Raw genomic sequence first — 20,881 nt, forward strand, 5'->3', positions numbered from 1 at the left:
TCCAGAACTTTTACCATTAATATTATTCTCTACTCCAGTCACCACAAGATCGTCATGCACAGGTGGAAAACCCAGACTTGAATTAATAGTTTGAGATTTTTGGACATTTTTCCACCCAGCAGTCAGACGTGAAAGGGGCATTGATTCAACTCTCTGCAAGAAAGCAAAGAAATGTGTTTGAATTGGAAATTCATTACAAACTTAGAAGAAGTTTGTTGGCTTTAATAATACTGCTACTGAAAGACAAAAGACCTCTAATGAAAATTGGTACATTATAAAACAGAAATATTATGCTCACAAGAATTCTTTAACCTGTAGTGGTCAAACGACTCCATTATTGTGTAGTGATTTATTGATATTCCATTTTAATAATAAAAGCATGGCAAGCCTGTGCCATCACTTAGCATTATGATATTTCATCATTCATCTTAATCTAAAAGTCTATCTTCAACTACTTTTGTTATATTGAACGACACTGAGACTTTGCACAGACTTCAGTCAACCTCCTGTTAGCCTTCCTACTGAGTCTGAACACTGTTCGCACAACGAGCACACACATATGGACAGCTGAATGTGAGACTGCAGCAGCGCCCAAATTATAATAAATAATAATATACAATAATAATAATAATAATAACTGAGTAGCACACAGTCTTTTGAATACATTATGTTGTCAACAAGCCACTGGGAGATAGATTGAAGAGAAATTAGCCACTGGACCATATGAGATAAGGCCTGTTAAATCTGTGCATGACTAACAGGCTGTTGCTTTCAGGCAAGATTATGATTGACTTGTTTTTTTACACACTCACACACACAAACACACACACAAAGAGAGAGAGAGACACTTTCTTTGAGTATCTTTATGTCTCTACCACAAGCGTCTGGTTTTCCCGAGAGGGCACACCTGGTGACGTAACCATCATCGAATTACACCATCGCCCACTCACACACACTACAAACACTACTTCTGTGTGCGCAGAGCTGCAGTGTGAGCGCGGACAGGGAAGAAGAGAGGGAAGGAGCGCGGAGCTACAGAGCATCTCTACAGCGCGAGCTGTGTGAGCGCAGGGGAAGCGAGGACGCACTCTGCATCTCGCTCCTGAACTACTTGGCTGCTGGACAGTGCCGTACAACAGACCTCCCCAGCCCACACACTTTCTCAGACAACCCACTCTTGAACCCACAGATTTCGTTGAGTCTGGATTCAGGATTTTCAGGAAGTCTGAGCAAGTCATGGCATTTGTTTGGAAACTAAACCAACAATGCACTTTGCTGGCGATAACTAATTCACAAAGATGAATAACCGACGGGGTGATCGACAGCATATAGCGGTACTGTGGTCTTCTCTTGTGGGACAAAGTCCGGTAAGCTGCATGACTTTCACCCGCAGAGCAATTAGCGCCCATCGGTCACCTTCTGAAATGATGAGCCTTGTGGCGACGTGCGTGGCGCGCCAGAGTGCGTGCGAGTGACTGACCGATAGTCTGTCTGAGAGACAAAGAGAGGCTGGATATAAACAGCAGTCAGGCTTTCAGGCAGCGACAGCCAGACGCTCCGAGCAGCCATCTCGCCTCTCTCCCAGCTGCTCAGATCCATGCAGGATGCCCGAAGAGCGCCGGGGAGTCCTGGTCCGGCTCAGGCCGAGTTCATGACGCTCTTGGCTGCCTCGTCATGCGTCTCTTGCCCGAGCCCAGCGCCCAGTCCCTCCGGCTCCTCTTCCTCTTTATCTTCGTGATGGGGGTGGCCCCTTCACCAGCTCTCACAGCTGGGTGCCCTGACAGATGCGTGTGCGACGACCAGTTGGTGGTTCAGTGCGCTGGGCAGGAGCTCACCCTGTTTCCCAATGACCTGCCCCTTGCCACACGGCAGCTCATCATCTCCAACAATCGTATCGCGGATCTTCCAGCGCTGCAGCTTAACTACCTGTCCGATCTGGTCTATCTGGACTGCAGCAACAACTCTCTGACAGAGGTCTCCGAGTCCACCTTCGGGAACTTGAGGAAACTTGCCTACCTGGACTTGTCGTTCAACACCTTGCTGCAGATCGAGGACCGGACCTTTGGGCCTCTGGCGTCTCTGGTGATGCTCCGGCTGACGGATAACCCGAGTCTGGGAGAGATCCACCCGGATGCTTTCTCGGAGAACGTAGCTCTGCAGGTGCTGGATTTGAGCCGAAACAATCTGACGGTCCTCAACATCAGCAGCCTGATCGCCCTACCTGCCCTGCGGTCTCTAGGGCTCAGCAGCAACCCCTGGAGGTGTGACTGTGACACGGAGGACCTCTGCCTGTGGGTGCAAATAGAGGGCTTCAAGTTTCAAGGTGAGGGTGGATAGAATCAGCAAGATGTTCAGCACATGCACCGCTCAGCCACAACAAAAATACCCCTTAGTGGTGTTGGGCAGAGGTCAGTATGGGCACACAACCCGGTAGGGATCAAGCTGCAATTCAGTGTCTTCTGACACCCAGTCAGTCATCTCCCACATTTATCGACTTTATCATGCTGCCACTATCCACCACAGTAAGTAAACCACCAACTGATATTAATGTTGTGGCTGATGTAGTGGAAGGGAATCCACAGTCTGGCCAGTTTCCTGACACATAAACAAACCACTCAGCTGTTAAGACTGTGATTCAAAGATGCTCCAGGGACTTATCATTTATTATTGTCACATCAGCTCCTTTTTGGCTGCTCGGTCAGTTTAGCCCTTGTAGAGGGCCACTTAATGCACATTGTTTCCTTTTATTTTGTTGAGATAGATGGACACACACATTACCAAGGTTTGACCTCAGAGTCAGAGCAATCTGAAGATTTTCTTCACAGCCTCCCGTCTGCAATGTGATCCCCTCATACTGCCGTTTGAGTCCCTGTAATGTTTCAAATTTGCCCTAACAAATTAGTAGACTTGTGTTACAGTTACAGTGGAAAGAAATAGTTGTCTCAGCTGTCCACTAATGCAAACAGTGGTGGATTTAATTAGAGTAAACCAAGACATTACTACGAATGGGCCTTGTGACCCTCTCAGCGAAGACAAGCTCAGATGATCTTTGCATCGTACATTAATTGAGCTTAGTCCTAAGCAGGTGAACCGGGTCAGATCTTCTAACAATGTGGACTTTGTTGTAATGGCTATGAGTGAACATCCCATTTGTCTTGCTGCATTCTCTGTCTGGGTACTGAAGGCAGAGATAATGCCGAGAGGATGATCGTGTCCTTTACTACCTACCTTTTTGTTACTCTCTCTGGCTTGCCCTGACTGCCTGCAAACAAAACTGCCACACACACACACCCACACACACACAAACACACACAGTGCTGCCTGGGTGTCCTGGTGGTCCCAGCTTTGTCTACTTTGGCCCTTCAGTCCAGATGGTTAATGATGGTTCTTAAAAAAGCTGGACTCTGCCACTCCTCTTAAGGACAGCATGTACGTGTGTGTGAGTGTGTGTGTGTGTTTGTGTGTGTGTGTGTATACATGCTTAAGTGTGTATGAGTCAGTGTGTGATCTGCAGGTTAGGGGAGACCCTGAGGCCAGGGCCTATGGGAAACCAGCTTTTGAGGAAGGCCACTCGAACTCCCCAGAGTTGTTATCCACCTTCATTTTTAGATTTCAGTGAAGTTCACTCAACAATTGGCACAAACATGAACCCACAGGCACAGACAGACACTCATACATTATTGTAAACACTCTGCTCTACTTTTATCCTAGCAAGTGCACGATGCTCACAAAAACAGATATTCTGTGAGAAGGGCTTTTGAATTGTATTTGACACAACACAATACACCCACTGCCAAGCCACTTTGCATCCAAAACACAAACTAATACTAGTTTTAGATCGCAGCTAAAAACAATGAAATTACAACAGTTTTTGTGATTGCATCGCACTTTCAAAGTTGTGAGTGTGACCAAAGAAATTTGGACTGTGATCCAACAGAAGCACACAGCACACACTCACTACTAAACAACCACACAAACTGAATGGGCTCAAGTTTAAGTTAAAATTATGACAGATTAAAACCAGTTTTTATTCACTGTTTGTGTCAGAAGAGGGTTTTATGTTTTATGCTTGAATTTGTCTTGCATTTGTCTGTTTTGGGTCTTTCAGTGTGTCTTTGTTCATACCATGTGTCACTGAGAAAGGTTGATGTGACTCGACTCCGGCAGCCACCCAAGTTACTGTGAGGCTTCAAGAAAGTGGAAAGGTTGACAGGAGCATCTAAGTGCTTTCCTTGTGAAAGAATGACAGCAGGAGGGGCAGAGTGAACAAGGAAAGTGATATAAAGACAGGGGAGATATTTTCCTTCAGCAAAAGCATGAACCAGGGAGATAGAAATTTTCCCTGTTTGGTAATTATCTGTAGAAAAAAACATTACTTCCTGATGTGGCTCTTACTTCTCACAAATATTTTTTATATTTATTATCTGTATTATATTATAATTGCTATATTTGTTGCATGTGAACAGTTCTTAAATGGCATTAAATCTTACTGATTTTGCCTAGCTCATATTTGTGATATGTACTGAAACACTCTCACTTTCGTTTCCTGAGCACCTAAATATTCTCTGCCATCAGTTCTCAGCACTCGGGGAATATGCGTACATATCCTCTCTTGTCGTAATGGAATTTGAGCTTGTCAAAAAACCTGTTGTACTCACTTCACTGTATGTCAGTTTTGACAAGTGCCTCAGCTAAATACACAGAACGAAAGTGGATTGTCCTGGGCTGGCAGTGCTGTCGGTGTTGTGGCTCCAGTGCTGGTGAAAGTATTTCTGGCTGATGGTCTGTGCCCTGAACAGCTCACAGACGTGAGGTAAAGAGCCAAAGCACAGGGCCACACGTGGGGCAAGAGTTAAATATTCATTAAAAGAGACAGAAGAACAGAGGCCAAGGGATGAAAGAAAGCGAGAATAAAAGAAAAAAGTCAGATTTTTACAGAAATTAGATTTGATTTGTCTTTAATGAAAAAGAATATTAGATAAGAAGGAGATGAGATGAGAGAAGAGACCGAGAGAAATAGCACGACAAAAGAATAGAGGGCAGAGAGATGAGAGGGCTGGAAAAATTGGGCAAAAAGATTAAGATGGACTTTGGATACAGACGTGAAAAGGAAAAAATCTCACAGGCTAGAGGAGTTACCTATTGTCTGTGCCCTAGATCTGTCAGTCAGATCCATTAAAACATTTATTATGACAAGGAACCATGAATTCAATTTAATACAGGTAGACAATAAATTATTTATCCGCTGGAATGATTCCTTGGACCCATCTGGTGAGAGGAACCGTATCAAGTTCAACTAGCCTACTTGTTTAGCCCGAATATATTTTTATGTCTCTATGCATTTTGCAGTGTGAGCTTGAAAGTAAGATTGATGGTGTGTTTGTGATGTGATCACTCGAGGTGCAGAGGGAAGCTAGCTTAGTAGTGTGAGCTGCATGATGTGTCCAACTGATGTGTGTAAGCCAAGAGAATAAAATAGGGGAAAAAGAGCAGAGAGTGTGAAGATGACAAACAAGTTGTGTCGTAAATAATTTAACAGTGAGCTTAGGTGAATCCTCTGACATCGTGCTTACGAGGGGATATTTGTCTTTATATAAGACCACATACAGTATTCCAAATGAATTATGGCAACATGATTGTGCCACTGAATAGCTCTGTTGTCAGTTCACAGAATGAGCCATACAACATACTTAGCTGCTAGTGTCAACCCAACAACATGCACTCACGGTGTAGACACAACTAATGTAAAAAACAATTGTTATTTTACTTTTCATGTGTTGACGGAGAGAGGAGAAAATAAGTTGAAGCAAAACAGAGTGAAGTTCATAAAAGAGTCAGCAATGTTTTCCAGCAGCACTTAAATCAATTTAAAAGACAAACAAACAAACAAAAAATCATTTCTCGCACTTGCATCTCATGAAATGTGAACACTTTTCTGACGGGACTTTGCTTTGACGTTTTCTCCTTGACTTAGCTTTTTGCTTGCGTTTTACCTCACGTGTAAATCGCTTTAGACAAAAGTGTCTGCTAAATGACTAATTGTAAAGGTAAATGTAAATACGGTTGCCCCTCCTATCTGTCGGTGTCAGTGCTGATCTTGGAAACCGACCAGCTGATAATTTGGCATGGAGACTGTTTCACCCAGTCACAGTAGCAGCCACAAACACACACACGTACACACGCAGGCACACACACTTATACAAAGGGACATATTACAAAACAGATATATACTTACACACACAAACAATTTGTGGGTTTCTCTCATGCATTGTCTTTAACAGAGAATAAAGTTCCCATTCAGATTCTTGAAAAGCTCTGCTTTGTTGTGTGAGGTTTAGTGCAGCTTTAGTGAGGAAGTGTTACATGCGTGTATTACTATAATTGCTGCTGTTTATTTCCTTCGGTGCTATTTTTGTCTTTTAAAGCCTATGGCCTGTGTTGTGTCACAGAGCTGCAGGGGTTTATGTCCGGTCGACATGTTCTGCATAATGTCACACTGACACCACTTTTCACAAGCCTGATAATATTACCATAACACAGTGACATCATGCCATGCACAGGAGCAACAAGAGTCTTAGCAGAGTTAGGGCCAATGGGGGACCATCATGCTCTCTTTCTGTCCTGCCGTTTGAAGAGACACCAAGGATTAGACTATGTGACGTTTCATTCAAGGCAATATAACAATTTCTATGTCCAGGCCAAGAGGAGAAATTTGTTGCATAGATTAATGTTGTCTGGTTTTGACCAGACGTACTCATAAAAGAGGGCAGAGCAGGGGACAAACAGTATTTTATGCTGCAGGAATTCCAAGCCAGAGCCTGTTTAGACTTGAGAAATAGAAACTGCAGTGCAGCAAGCATGGATAAAAGTAAATCAAGGCTGCAGCAATGGTCCTGAAACAGTTGAAATTAGACAGCACATTTCAGCTAATTTGCAGAAACAGAAGGACACACACTTTTCCTGTCTCTCTGTCCCTGTTTTTATTCTCTAAAGTAAAAAAAAAATGGGATAAGTGAGTTGAAATTAGGTAGCTCGAATTTTCCAGAAATGGCTTAAACAAGGTCCAAATTCCACAAATAAAATGCATTTTAAAGCTTGATTTTCAAGATGGCAAATGAAGTTTTTTGAATAACTGCCTCATAATAAGCCAGAGAAATAAACACACCTTGCTGAGGTCGTTTTGCCTATTGTAAGTCATAAAACTGGACTGTGTCAAAAACACAAGTCCGATTAATTGAGATGAGGTTATAAACTGCAGGAAATTATAATTCCTTAAATACTTGACCTTTATTATTGACACACAGGAGTTTTATCATCTAACCTGCCTTTAATAAATGAGTCAGAAGTATCAACAACCACAATATTTTTAAGCTGAAAAAACAAAAACAGTCATATTCTTTCATCTCCTTATTGAACATACCCATTGAACATACAAAGTTATAGTATAAAAAGTAATGGCAACATTATTTTAATAACTGGTTGGACCACCTTTGGCAGCAATGACCTCAAGCAAACGCTTCCTGTAGCTTTGGATTAGACCGGAACAACATTCAGCAGCGACTTTGAACTATTCTCCTCACAGAACTGCTTTAGCTCACTCATATTCTTAGGACGTCTGGTGTGAACGGCCCTGCTGAGGTCAAATAAGCATTGGGTAAATGTCTAGGCTCTGACTGGGCCACTCTAAAAGATCATGTTTGTCTTGCTGCATCACCCAGCTTCTCCTGAGCTTCAGTTTGCAGACAGAAACCCTGACATTATCCTGTAGGGCACCTTGCTAAACTTGGGACTTAGTTTTCCCCTCCACAAAGACAAATGGTCCAGGTCCAGAGGCAGAAAAGCAGCCCTGAGTCATGATACTCCCTCTGCCGTACTTCACTGTTGGGATGATGTTTTCATGTTGTTACTCTGTTCTCTTTTTACTCCATACATAGTGCTCTCAAACTTCAGATGGGCTGCAATGTCATTCTTGTAGAACAATGACTTCCTCTATGGTGACCTGGCATGAATATCAGGCCTGTTCAATGTTTGCTTATGTTTGACTCTTGAACGTAGGTATTAACTATCTTCAATGAACCTTCAAATCTTTAGCAGTTTCTTTGGGGTTCTCTGTGTTCTGCCTTTGGATTGATCATGGCTGGGCCCCGACTTCTACGGAGAGTAGCTATGATACCAAATTGTCTCCATTTATAGAAAATATGTCCTACTGTAGACTGATAATTACCTTTTTTAGTCTTTAAGGTTACTCTGTAACCCTTTCCAGCTACATGCAAATCAACAACTCGTAGTTCTTGTGAGATCTTTTTTTTATAGGTTAAGGACGTTCTGAACTACACCTTCATTCTTGTTTTATTGATTGAACTCCAGGTTTGCTGACACCTCACTGACAATTAATCTTTAGTGACATCAAAAGCATCTGTGTTGCCATTCATTTTTCCACCATCACATTGTATGTTTAATAGTTGTGTTCAATAAAAACATAAAAGATTATGACTGTTTTATCGGCTTAGAATGTGCTTGTTGATATTTGTGACTTTGTTGAGGATTAGATCACATTTCATGATCAATTTATGCAAAAAGGAAATTGCCAACAGTGTCGTCACTTTTTCTTGCCACTGTAAAGATGAGCTTCAGTGAAAGAATTTGTGCCGGTGAAAACTGACAAACGCTTAAAATGTCAAGGGCATTTTGCCAGAATAATGTCTGAGTAGATTCCCAGTCTGAGTGAAAAGAGGAGTGAGAAAACACTGAGTGACAACAAAACAGACAGCAAAAAGAGACTGAAGGAAGGATGAATCATGCCGGCTGCCACATTTTCTTATTTTCACCAGTAAAACCCCAAATTATTTTCTCTTAACTCTGAATATAGGACACAGTGGCTGAAAAGAAAATTAGGGAGCTTGAAGATGGAAGTAAATTTTGTTCGTGCATCAGTGCTTGTTCATACAACTATGAGGAGTTTCGATACAAAGTATCTAAATCTGTCTATTACAGACAAAACTTGCTTGAACATCTACCACACACTCTTTGATTAACTGAATTAAAATCAAATGCCAAGAGTTTGCTTGGTACAATCCGACCCACTACTGTGGTGAGTTGTATGTACAGTACAATAAAAGGCAATTTGCTGAAATATGAAATTCTGCTGTTAATTCCATGTTTCTACTCTCAGCTCAAAAAGGATATTAGAGTGTATGATAGTGTGTTATGATCTTTTAACTATACTAACGCAGGTATACACTTGTCGTTACACTTGACTGTTATTTGTCGTGTTATAGTTTTCTTTATAGTCCTTATTCAATATACAGTGTACACTCATGTATGACATTTATATTTGTGTACAATGAAGAGCACAGTTATGACAAATACAAGTTTGATAGCTGAATAACTCAGCATTACACCACAGATTACACAGACTTTGGAATACAGAATTCATAAGCAGTGAAACTACATTCATGGCTACAGTGTAGCTTTGGCTTATAGTGGCCAACGTTTGGTGAACATCAGGCTGTGTAGTAGTCAGTAATACTCAGTCAATTCTGTGACATTATGACAATGTTTCGATGTATTATGCTTACAACAGTTTCATAGCTAATTGTTTTTAGCATTTGCTCACAGATGTCACCATAGTCCCTTAAATGGATTCTTTAATGTGAAACTCAAACTCAGTTTTCAGACGCAGGTTTCCACAAAACACTAAAACCCTCTTTTATTATTCACCTTAGTTTAAAACTAGACAGTTGTGACTTGCAGCCAAAAACAGTGTAGAAAGTCTCAACTCTTGCAAAGTGCAGTAAACAGCTACAGAGGAAGGACGACAGATGAGACCCAGACACCCAAGGGACTTGTTTGCCATTTTGTGTTTGTACAGCCACTTTTCCAGTATCCAGCCATGAATGATATATTTTAAAAGGTAACAGACAGAATTCTCTCTGCACACATACACAAGGAAAAAGTCTTACACCTGGCTGGAGAAAAGTTTGGCAGCGTAATGAGACTGAGCATATCAGCTAACCAGCCCAGACGGTCACAGATGGTATAAGAGATTGATGGAGAGATGGGTGATGCGCTATACAGAGAGGGAAATAAACTGTAGAGCATTTAACCAAATATTAAGAACAATTCTGGGGATGTTAAAGAAGCTAAAACAATTAAATAAGACCGAACAGCACTAAGGAAGTTACATTTTCTCTTCTTTTTTTCATTCTTCAGGAATTAGAAATTAAAAATAAAAGCTGTCTGATTGGTGGAAGATAATTCCTGAATCACAAATAAAACCTGTTAATATCCACATCCCTGAGGGGCCTGGTGGCTCAGTGGTAGAGCATTGGGTTGGGATGCAGAAGGCTGCGGGCTCGAATCCCACCCAGCCACCAAGACCCACTGATGCTGGTCCCAAGCCCAGACAAAAATGGGAGGGTTGCAGCAGGCAGGGCATCCAGCATAATAACACACAAAAGAGCATTTCCACATTACAGTTTTTTCAATTGCTAGTAAGCATTGGTCAATGCTGAAACCACGTTTTCAAAACTCTGCACACAGTCGGCATTACAATATGCATCTTATCTAAACAGCTCATCTCACCTCTTAAATTCTTCTTCACCAACAAAACATATCTTACATGTTTTAAAATAACCTCATTCATCCACAACACTGGCAACAAGTCTCACTCAGGAAGCAAACACTGTCACTCTTAGCACATTGAACTGCAAAACACCAGAGAGCATTACATAAAAGACATTTTATCTTTAAACTTTAAATGCTTTTTCAGGTAAATCAGCGTTTTATTATAGAATAAGATTCTTTCAGAATGTCTAATACCAACCCTGCCAGGCTTCAGGAGAAATATCTCCACACCCTGCATTCATAGCATTCAGTAAGGACAGCTGGTCATGTAGAGAGAGGTCATAAACCTTTCACCTCCACGCAGAGAATTTTATTTTTCATCATTCTGTTTTGATTACATTTTTAACTGTTATGTGCAAAGTATGTTAGCATTTGAAAAATGTGCTGCAGAAGTATAGTGTTTTGCATGGGATGGTCTGAGAAAGGAGTTCATGAAGTTTGGTAACTGTGGTCAGTGAATGCATTTTGTGTGAAAGCAATGAAAAGCGATTCACACTTTGCTCCACATGGACGTCTGTTTTGCTGACTGTGTGAAGAGTTTTGATAAAGTGACTTAAAGTTTTGACCAATGCTTGTTAGCAATTGAAAAAAAAAAACTGTAATTAAATTTTACTATCCAGATTTTCTCACATTTCTAGTGTATTTGCCATAGACACATAAAAGACTGAGGCCCACACATGCAGCCCAAGATTAAATGCTAAATAGTCGCTTATATAGCATTTTTATCCAAGGCACTTTACAATTTTGATTCCCATTCCTCCACTCACACACTGGATGGCGGTGGCTGCCATACAAGGTGCTCACCTGACCCACCGGGAGCAACTTGGGGTTCAGTATCTTGCCCAAGGACACTTCGACATGTAGCCGGGAGCAGGGATCGAACCACTGACCATGGATGGCTGCCTTTACCAACAGAGCTACAGCTGCCCTGATAGTAATAGCCCCCCTACCCCCCATCGTCCTTTTCATGTGAGGTTTGCTGAAAGACACACAGACAGAGGGTAGAGAAGGAATTTAAAATGACAGGTTGGGGAATTCTCTGCATGTCCTTCAACTGAGGGACACTTTAAAACCGGGGTAAAACAGTGTTTCTGTGTGACATGCAGATCCTGGTTCATCTATGAGCTATTTGCGGTTGATGCTGAATAATTTGCTTGCATATTGGTACCTGCTAACTCAACCTCATGACCTCTGTTCTCACCTTTCTAAGGAAAAGCTGTGAAATGACCACAGAGAAGCGGATCCATTCACAAATGACCATTCACATAAACTTACCATCACGTCGCGAGTCTTGCAGTTTAAATTAACCAGAACACATGAAAACAAAACTCATGTCTGAGACAACCCCCCCCCCCCCCCCCCCCCCCCCCAAACTGGAAAAAATTCTGTAATACTCAGTGGAATACGCAGTGAAAATCAGTTTAGCAGAATAATCTGTCCTGGGTTTTTATATTGGGTTTAATCAGGTGTGGGCATGATAAACCACGTAACATGGGGTTTGTTAAAGTTAATTCATGGCATGATCACTGCATGTACAGATACCAAACAGGGCTCAGACTCCAACACTTTGGTTTTATGAGCCGTCATTATCACAACTGTCTTCTTCAGCTCTTTTACTTAGACCGATGCTGCTGCTGCACTTACAAAGCCCTGGCAAATAGTCTGAGAAGTATAGATCATATCCCACTATTCTAACCATCTTTCTCCCGGGGCTCATTTCTGTGTTCAGACCTTTGGCTTTATTGGTAGATAACTGCAGTATAATTAACACCCTAACAGCAATAATTCATTAGAGGACAGAGCTACAGCCAGATACAAGCTCCTAGTTTGGCCTCTTTTCTCAGTTTGTTTCTGTTTTGTGCCTTTGTTGCTGTATTCCCATCATAAAAACTGCTGCTTCAGTCAGCCTGTCTGTCTTTCTTTTGGTTCTCTTATCATTTTGTTGTTCCCAGCTTGAAAAAAAACTTCTTTCCATTTAGAAACACGCAATTAAACATGCAGGGAGGGGGGGGGGGAGCTTGGGAATTAGTGGCACTGCTGGTGAGAGATGAAGTTAGATGAAGTGATAGAAAAACGCACGTCCTGCTCTCTCCTTGTTCCTGATCACACCATTAGATACATACAGAGCAAACTTCCCCATCCATCCACCATTTTCTCTCTTTTGAACTTTCTGCATTCATTTTAAATTATAGACATGAGTGAACCATATATGCTAACTCTTAAAAATAAATAAATAAAAACACACAGGAAAGCAGGCTGGGCACTGCTGAAATGTTTTTGAACAAGTCGCTGAATCCTCACACCAACCCTGAACTTTGACCTTTCTGTAGCGATGCACCAAACACCACAAAAAAAACCTTTTCATGTAATCACTGTGCCTGTTTTGCATATGCCAGGTGGTCTGTGTGGTCAAGAGTCGCTCTGGCTGATTATCATATTATTCATTACGAGCAGCAGAAGTTTTTTTTGGGAAAACGCTCATTTTCTTATCTCCCTGCTGCTGCAAAGTCATTTTTTAGTGTGTAAAGATGTGCACGAGGGGGTAGAAGGGTAGATGTGTCAGAGTCTTGCAGTCAAGTCTAGTCACCTCTGTGTGTGTGTGTGTCTGTGTGTCTGTGTGTGTGTGTGCCGCATAATAATGTTGCTATGTCCTAGACTCCACAGACCTACTGTACGGTACTCAGAGGAAATCTATGGTGTCCCTCAGGATCATTTATCACAAAGGTTATCACTGCATTGTTAACTGCTCTTCGTGTATATACTGTGTGCGTCCTGACCTTTTTTGATCATGCACTTTTTTCCTCTGGAATAATTACGTTTTTCCCTCTTTTTTCTCCTGATACTCTGCCCTTCATCTTTAACTACATATACTGATTGTTCTCCTTTTTTACTATACTCTTCCTTATTAATCTAATTTTTCTTTACATCTCTACTTTCTTTTCTCTCGCTCACTTCTGTCCTGCACCTCCAGATGAGGGACAAACAGTTTGCCACAGTCCCCCAGAGCTGGCAGGCCAGCGGCTGGCAGAGGTCGGCATGCAGCTACGGGCAGACTGCCACCAAGGCCTGGGCTACTGGGACTACCTCTTCTTCATTGCCATCGGATTCGTCATCTTCTCAGCTGGAACAGTTTCAGCCTGGGTAATGGGCGTGCTCATGGTGTTGTATGAGCGCTACAGCAAGCGGAAGAGTGAGGAGCTGGATAGTGATGATGAGGATGATAGAAGAGGGATGGGTGGAGGAGGGGGAGGAGGAGCAGGAGGAGGAGGGAACCAAGGGAATGGGGATCTGAGCAAGCCTGGCATGCAGGTGTGACAAACTGATGTGAAACAACATGAACATGAGGAGAGACAAGACAGAGAGGAGGCACTGGGAGACATGAGAGGACTCTGAGACCAAAGGCCCTGCAATGAACCAAGAGCTGACTGTCTGTTTTTGTTACAGATTTACATTTAGCAATATGATCTTTAACATATTAGATAGAAAGTGTGTGTGTGTGTGTGTGTGTGTGTGTGTGTGTGTGTGTGTGATAGAGAAAGAGAGACAGGCAGCGACGGCAATAAGGATGACTATACCTTCACTTCAGGATTACAGAACGACCTCTGAGATTATTAAGAGCAATACCCCCCAACCACCTATTCACACACACACACACACACACACACACACACACACACACACACACGCGCGCGCACACAACACACTGCTCATCTGAGCACAGTTGCTCTACGGAGCTGGTTTTCTGAGTGAGTGGATGTACTGCATACTATGTAAAGTGCTCTTTGTAAATGATGATTACAAACACACACACACACACATACTGTTAATCCATACAAAATAAATCAGATGATACTGGAGGTCACAAAGATAATGATGCCTTATCTCTGCTACAGTGAAAAGGGAAACCTAGTAGATATCAGTATTAAATGGGATTTTCCTATATGCCTTAAGGCAACTCACTTGAAAAAGTGAAAAGTCACTGTTGTCTCCTGTAGTCAGAATTTGTTCGTTAAACAGCAAAAGTTAGAAATCCGTTAGGCACTATGACAAAAATAATGTGAATGTAAACACTAATGGACAAAAATCATAGAAGAAGATCAAAGATTGAGACCTTCGTGGTCTCAGTGAACAACTTGTGGGATTAAATTGTTATTTTTGAAGTAAAAAACCCGATGCAGAGTTTTTGACTCCTAGTGATGATCTGGGGGAACTTTCTGGTAGCTAGGTTTCCATTTTGATTGCATCTGGTGTCCTTCTAGTACACACATGAGACAGAGGTGGATTTCTGTGTAAACCATTATGAATAGTAGTGTCTAACAAACACAAATAACATGGAAAAGTTTCACAAGTTTGTCAGCCTCAAGCAAACAAACAGACAGTTTCAAACAGACATTAGGGGTGGCACAGGGTTAGGGATTGAACATTTGATTGGCCACACCAGGTGTCATGCCCTGCCAGGGTGACAAGGTGGAAGAAAAAATGTCAGCACAAGGAGACTAAATCACTATTATTACCAATAGATAACATTTTATTAATTAAACATTAAGACAGTTGCATATGTTTTGTCACAACAGAATTTTACGAGCATCTTAAACCAGGCAGACTATCCCTGCATTATTACCTTTTCCCCAGCTGCCAGTTATTATTTGTTTATGAATCTTTGGAATTAGAAATGGTAGATAAATTATGCATTTGACAATTCTGACACTGAACAAACACTTATTAACATACAGTTTAATAATTCTAAAGAGGTTAACAAATTAGGTGTGTCTCAGTCTGGCCACCCCAATAAAACATTTCTAGATCAGCCCATGGTTAACATTAAAACTCAACAGCATGCCTTTTAGAGACCACCTTGTCACCTCTGAGAAAAATTAGTTTCAGTGGGTTTCACCATCCTACAGTTTACAGTTACAGTGTACAGTTAGGTGGATCACTTTCAGTTGATATTTGACTCATATGCTTCACCCACACATTTGTTCGCATTTCATCACACTTTGTTTTTGATTGACACACCAACGCATTTAACTTAGCCAAGCAAAACCGTATTTTTCTTAAGCTCAATTAAGGATGGACATAAAACGAATCCCGTCTGTTGATTTTGCTGTGGCTAAAGGTGAAACACAATCTATTACCAGAGAGGGGAAGCGAAACTGAACTTCAGAAGGGTTTTAGGTTTCTTTAAAAGTTATCCCACTGCAAATAGGGAAGTCTACCTATAGCATCACATTGTAAGTCTACCTTGTTTATTGTGTAGTGTATGCGTGCTAACTTTGTGTTTGTGTTTCTGTGTATTTACTGTATGCATTCTCATGCAGTCTCTCTGCAGTAGCTCCACAGTCTACATGCTCTCCAACCTGCTGTAGAAATGGGGCAGGTTTAACGGTGGCTGCGCATGAACGCAGCATGAGGCTGATTGAGTGAGTCGTATAGCTAAGAATAATTCTACACTAAGTGACTGGAAGCTTCACTTGGTTGACCTCATGTTACAGTTGTGCACATAGAGGCTGCACTCTGTAGCCCCGCTGTCAGTGAGTAAGTGAGCCCCTGGAGTAATAGTAGAAGTAGTGCATGTTCTCATGTGTGCGCGACTGTATGTGTGTGTGTTTAGGTGGGGAAGAGCGATCACACATTATCCCTGTGAACAGCATGGCCAAATGATTCATGAGCTCAGACTGATCTAAACCTGCCTCCTCCATTATGATCCACTTCCACCCTGTCCGTCACAGTACGGATGGGCAGTTAGAGATGATAAATGACAAACTCTGGATAGAGGTGGAGTGGAGAAACAGCAGGGTGAGCATCAGAAGCAGGAATTCAGCCTGCGTGATGTACTTATCAGCTTTATTTAAAGACTCCTAAAGCTCCAGACAAATGAGGGTTAGGTAGTGTTTGCGTGTTTGTTCATATGTTTATCTGTTATGATTTATAGCTTGTGACCATGTATCTTTATGTGTATTATAAAAGAGGTCATTTGTTATCAAAATCTGTCACACTGGAACCCGCTGAAGCACATCATTAGAGAAACACTTCCTCCCATTCTCAAACAAGGGTCTGTTCACACTTTCTCTCTCCCTCACGCACACATACACACATATCGACTCGCTCACATGCACAATAAATCTCAAGGGCACAGCTAAAGTCAAAGCCTGCAGGCCTGAGAACATTAACACTCCTGTTTTGGTCTCTCTTACCATGCATTGCTACACCCTCTTATCCTCCTCTCCATCTTCATTCTGACACTGTTATCAACTTTCACATATAGCACACACACACACATACCCACACACACACACACCTGGGCCTATAATTTATCAAATAAAGCTGCAGGCTGTCATTATCAAATCATTAGTTCAAAGAGGAGTTCAGATTCATGCAGGCTTTAAAGGACCGGACTGGTGGTGTAAATTCCTCTTGTGTTTCGTCACATTCATAAAAAGACATTTGACCTACAACAGTGACCTCACAACTGCATACTTGAACAACTCTTTAAAAGCAATGCTTCCTGTTTGGAGGAGCTATTTTGTTTTACTGAATGTCAGTTTCACACCACTGATAAATATAGAAATCTTTAGCAGACAGAAAATGTTATGTCTTTTTGCAGCAGTAGGTCAGATGGACAAGGGAGTCAGTCAGTGTGCCAAAAGGATGAGAGCCATGTGTGTCACCGGGCAGAACAAAGGGCACTGCGTAATCAGTTGTGAGAGGAGGGTAGAAGTTTGAGGGACATTTTTGCAGTGATATTTGCTTCAGCTTACTTGTTTGACAGTGGATCTTTGAAGCAGCTGGGGTTTTTTTTGTGTGTGAATTTAGAGGAGTCAGTGCAGATATTTGTGTATGTTTTGTGTGTGAGGAATTCAAAAAAATCCACACACTGTGCTCAGCAAATCATTGCCCAGGGCTGTGTTCAGGATGTGACTTGTGTAAGAAAGGGATGAATAAGAGGGAGCAGCTGCTTTGTAACTTCTCCCCTTCTCTTGCAATCTCTTTACGTGTGTGTGTGTGTGCAGCTAGTACATTCATTCAGTTTTACGCAGAAAAGTAAACATCAATATCCTGCTAATCAGACATCACAGGTGTTGTGATAGCTCTCTGTAAGAGCTGCAGATTACAGACATCCTCAAACGTAAAAGACCTACACAGTCCTCAGTTTATATTTGTGTATGTGTGTGCGTGTGTGTGTGTGTGTGTGTGTGTGTGCATGTGTGTGTGTGTGTGTGTGTTTGCCCACCATGGGATTTCTGATATTTAAATATCTACTTATATACATTGTCTGTTCTCTGTTATTTTATGTCTTTAGTTTTGTACGACATGAATCATAAGCAATAAAGAACTTAAGGACCAGGAATGGATGAATGTTAGTTTTCTACTGAAGAAGAAATGATTTGAGTTCTTGTGCTGTAATACGACAGGAATTCTTAGATGAATAAAAACTACTCTGTTAAATATTATAAGAATTGTTATATCTAGAATACTGGACATTCCTTTTACTTTTACACACACACAAACACACACACACAGTGGGCAGGTCAGGGCCTTAAAGTTTGTAGCAGGAAGCAGAGGCTCACAGGTGACTTTCCCCTGTCTCACCTGACAGCTTTTGTTTCCTCTCTTTATCTGCCCTCACACCCTGCGTTCCCACCTGCTTGGCTCACAGCACTGCACGCTTCCACTCCCTCCTCTCTTCATTTCAGTTGTGCTGCCAACTGCCAGCTACCACTGGCAAAGAGCAGGTTCTAATCCTTTACACAGCCCTCGAATTTCTTCCTGCTGGATCTCACAGCTTTGGAGTTTCTTAAAGCTTCCTATGAGGGAGACAGGAACGACCGCATACAGAGGCTTAAATCCATTGACAGAAAAAGTGACTGACATCCCTGTAGGTAAAAGTATACAGCACTAAGAACGCAAAACCCAGAAGCACAACGGTGATGGAAGAGACGAAACATTTTGTGTTCACATAAGTATTACTGTGCATATGTGGGCGTGTGCTTGAGTGTGTGTGCTAAGTTTGATCCCGTTATTTCTCTGAGGGCAATGTTAGAGCGTGAGCATGAAGCACAGAGACCATCTAATGCAATAAGTCAATAATACAGCCCATCATTGCACACACACATGCAACAAGGGCAGTACAAAACTGCCTTCCAGGAGGAAAGATGAGCATTTTCTACTTTGTTGCTCCTTCCTTCTTTAGACTTTACATCCTTTACATCCTTTGTACACACCACTGACAGCAGGGCTGCAGAGATCTCTAAAAACCATGTTTAAACATTTCAAATAGAAGCAGGAGAGGTGAAAATCCAAAACGCACTAAGCTGTTTATGTATCACTTTTAGCATGACCCCACTTTGAGAGATTACACACACACACATGCACAGAAACACTTCCTATCATAAATGCCGTTCTGCGGATGACATTGTGTGGGAGTGAAGGAGAGTTTGGCTGTAAGCAGGATTCCCTCTGCTGGCCTGCCCTTACGTGGAGCTTGAAAGACACAGCTGTACCACATAAGACAAAATAATAAGTAGATGACCTTGCTACAGTAGAAAGAATAACTGTGAGTCTCGACTGGAAATTGAAGCATTTTCTAGCGTAGGTCTTACTTATTTAACTATGTTGTTGTGGCTTCAGCAAAAAACACTCACTACCTTTGTAGACTCTTAGAGGTGTGGGAAATGTGACTACAGCAAAACAACAGGTAAACACATATTTGTGACTTCAAATAAAATAAGGAAAAAACCCAAGGTGAAAAGCTAGCAATAATAAAAAAGAAAGTCTTAACAAACATGACCTTCCTGAGGTAAAAGGAGATGTGCAAAAGAACTGATTTAACTAGGAAACAAGCCGATCAGAAGGTAGAAAAAACTAATCATTGTCAGACTATTAAACATAGTAAGATTAAAACTAGAAGACAGCATTTATTTAAATCTATATTTATTAGCGAAGCACTTCTGTAAATATGCCAGAACTAGTTGTAATCTTTCTTTGTGCTTTGCACTGACTGAGTTCAAACTTAGAGGCTTTGGTGGTTTTTATACAAACAGCATCAGGTGTGAAAAGTGGCAAACCAGCGCCTTTTGTAACACGCCCCAGTTGTTACTAGTAGAATGAGACACAGATTACAAGAGTGATTACAAGACACTGATGTTTCATAATTAGATCAATATTAAACACTTAGTGTATGTTAGAAACGAACACAATCAGTGGCCTATAAACTTGGTTGTCTGACTCACAATAGCTCTCTCATATTTGGCTTGAGACACTCCTACACACCCACACTGAACACATTATTATTGTATTATTGTATGAATTCACACAGAAGTTCTGTATGTGACTGGTAATCCTGGCCATTTCAAAACCGCAGTAACTTATATTAAGTGACATTTTATCTTTTAGTTTTATTAAAATTATACCAATGGCTGTTGTTTTGATCTTTTATGTGTCTTCTTGGGTTTATTCTGTCCATCCTTTCATCCACACACTGCAGTGGGTGGATGAAGGATGAGGGGGAAGGAGGACAGAGGCGTGATTGATTTAGCCTCTGCACAAACACCATTGCTCTGTACAAGGGATGGATGAAGGGAAGAAAAGAGACGCACTTCATGGTGCAACTGCAACCTTATTCACGTTGTCAATTTTGTCCATCCTTCCCGTGGACTCAGTGTTTCCTTTCCTGTTTGCTTATATTTACTCTCTCTTTCTCCAGATTTTGCTTGTCTTGTCCTTTACTTGAGTTCTCTCCCTTATCTCTTCTGGTCTTTTTTGGCAGGAACAGGGGTTTTTAGTATCCAACCTCACCTCTGCCAGGATGGGTCAGATGCTGCAGTGAAGCTGTCTTCACTTGGAACTTAATGTAGAGAGAGAGAGAGAGGGAAAGCAGATTGAGGTAGAGAGAGTGACACACAGGAGGGAAGTGTATCCATGTACTGCACAGGTTCTACCCAGCAGCCCAGCTAATGGTGTAAAATGTGTGTTTATGCATATAATTGTGCAAATGCAAAGAAGGTAAAGTGTGTGTGTGCTGTGTGTGCTGCAGCTCCACTTTGTTAGTGATGCATCACTGTTGCTGCAGGCTTTCCATGGTGGGATGGTAGACCAGACATGGCCCGCTGATGCCAGAATGCCAGTCCTGCTCTCTGCTGCCAGCTCTGAGGAGCCTCAATCGATCCTGACAGCTCAGTGTGTCACCAGGTCACGCTCACACACTGAGGCAGAAAAACAAGGACAAGGAAGCTTTTCACCAGTTAAACTTTACACT

At 41.8% G+C, this 20,881-nt stretch overlaps 1 protein-coding gene across 1 annotated transcript; it reads left to right on the forward strand.

Annotated features, from left to right (window-relative positions):
• Positions 1-468: 468 nt before the first annotated feature.
• Positions 469-17,263, forward strand: LOC137131483 (leucine-rich repeat-containing protein 52-like). The gene is made up of 2 exons (XM_067512806.1): positions 469-2,323; positions 13,598-17,263. Exons 1-2 carry the CDS (start codon positions 1,675-1,677, stop codon positions 13,939-13,941), a joined length of 993 nt encoding a protein of 330 aa, XP_067368907.1. The 5' UTR covers positions 469-1,674; the 3' UTR covers positions 13,942-17,263.
• Positions 17,264-20,881: the final 3,618 nt, after the last annotated feature.

This window comes from Channa argus, chromosome 8, assembly GCF_033026475.1.
Source record: "Channa argus isolate prfri chromosome 8, Channa argus male v1.0, whole genome shotgun sequence".
In the NCBI taxonomy this organism is placed as follows: domain Eukaryota; kingdom Metazoa; phylum Chordata; class Actinopteri; order Anabantiformes; family Channidae; genus Channa; species Channa argus.

What these genes read in the sequence shown, in the direction of transcription:
- LOC137131483 (XM_067512806.1), top strand. Translation starts at nt 1,675, where the DNA reads ATGCGTCTCTTGCCCGAGCCCAGCGCCCAGTCCCTCCGGCTCCTCTTC. An exon ending in AGAGGGCTTCAAGTTTCAAG is followed by an intron (nt 2,324 to 13,597) that starts GTGAGGGTGGAT and finishes CTGCACCTCCAG; the next exon opens with ATGAGGGACAAACAGTTTGC.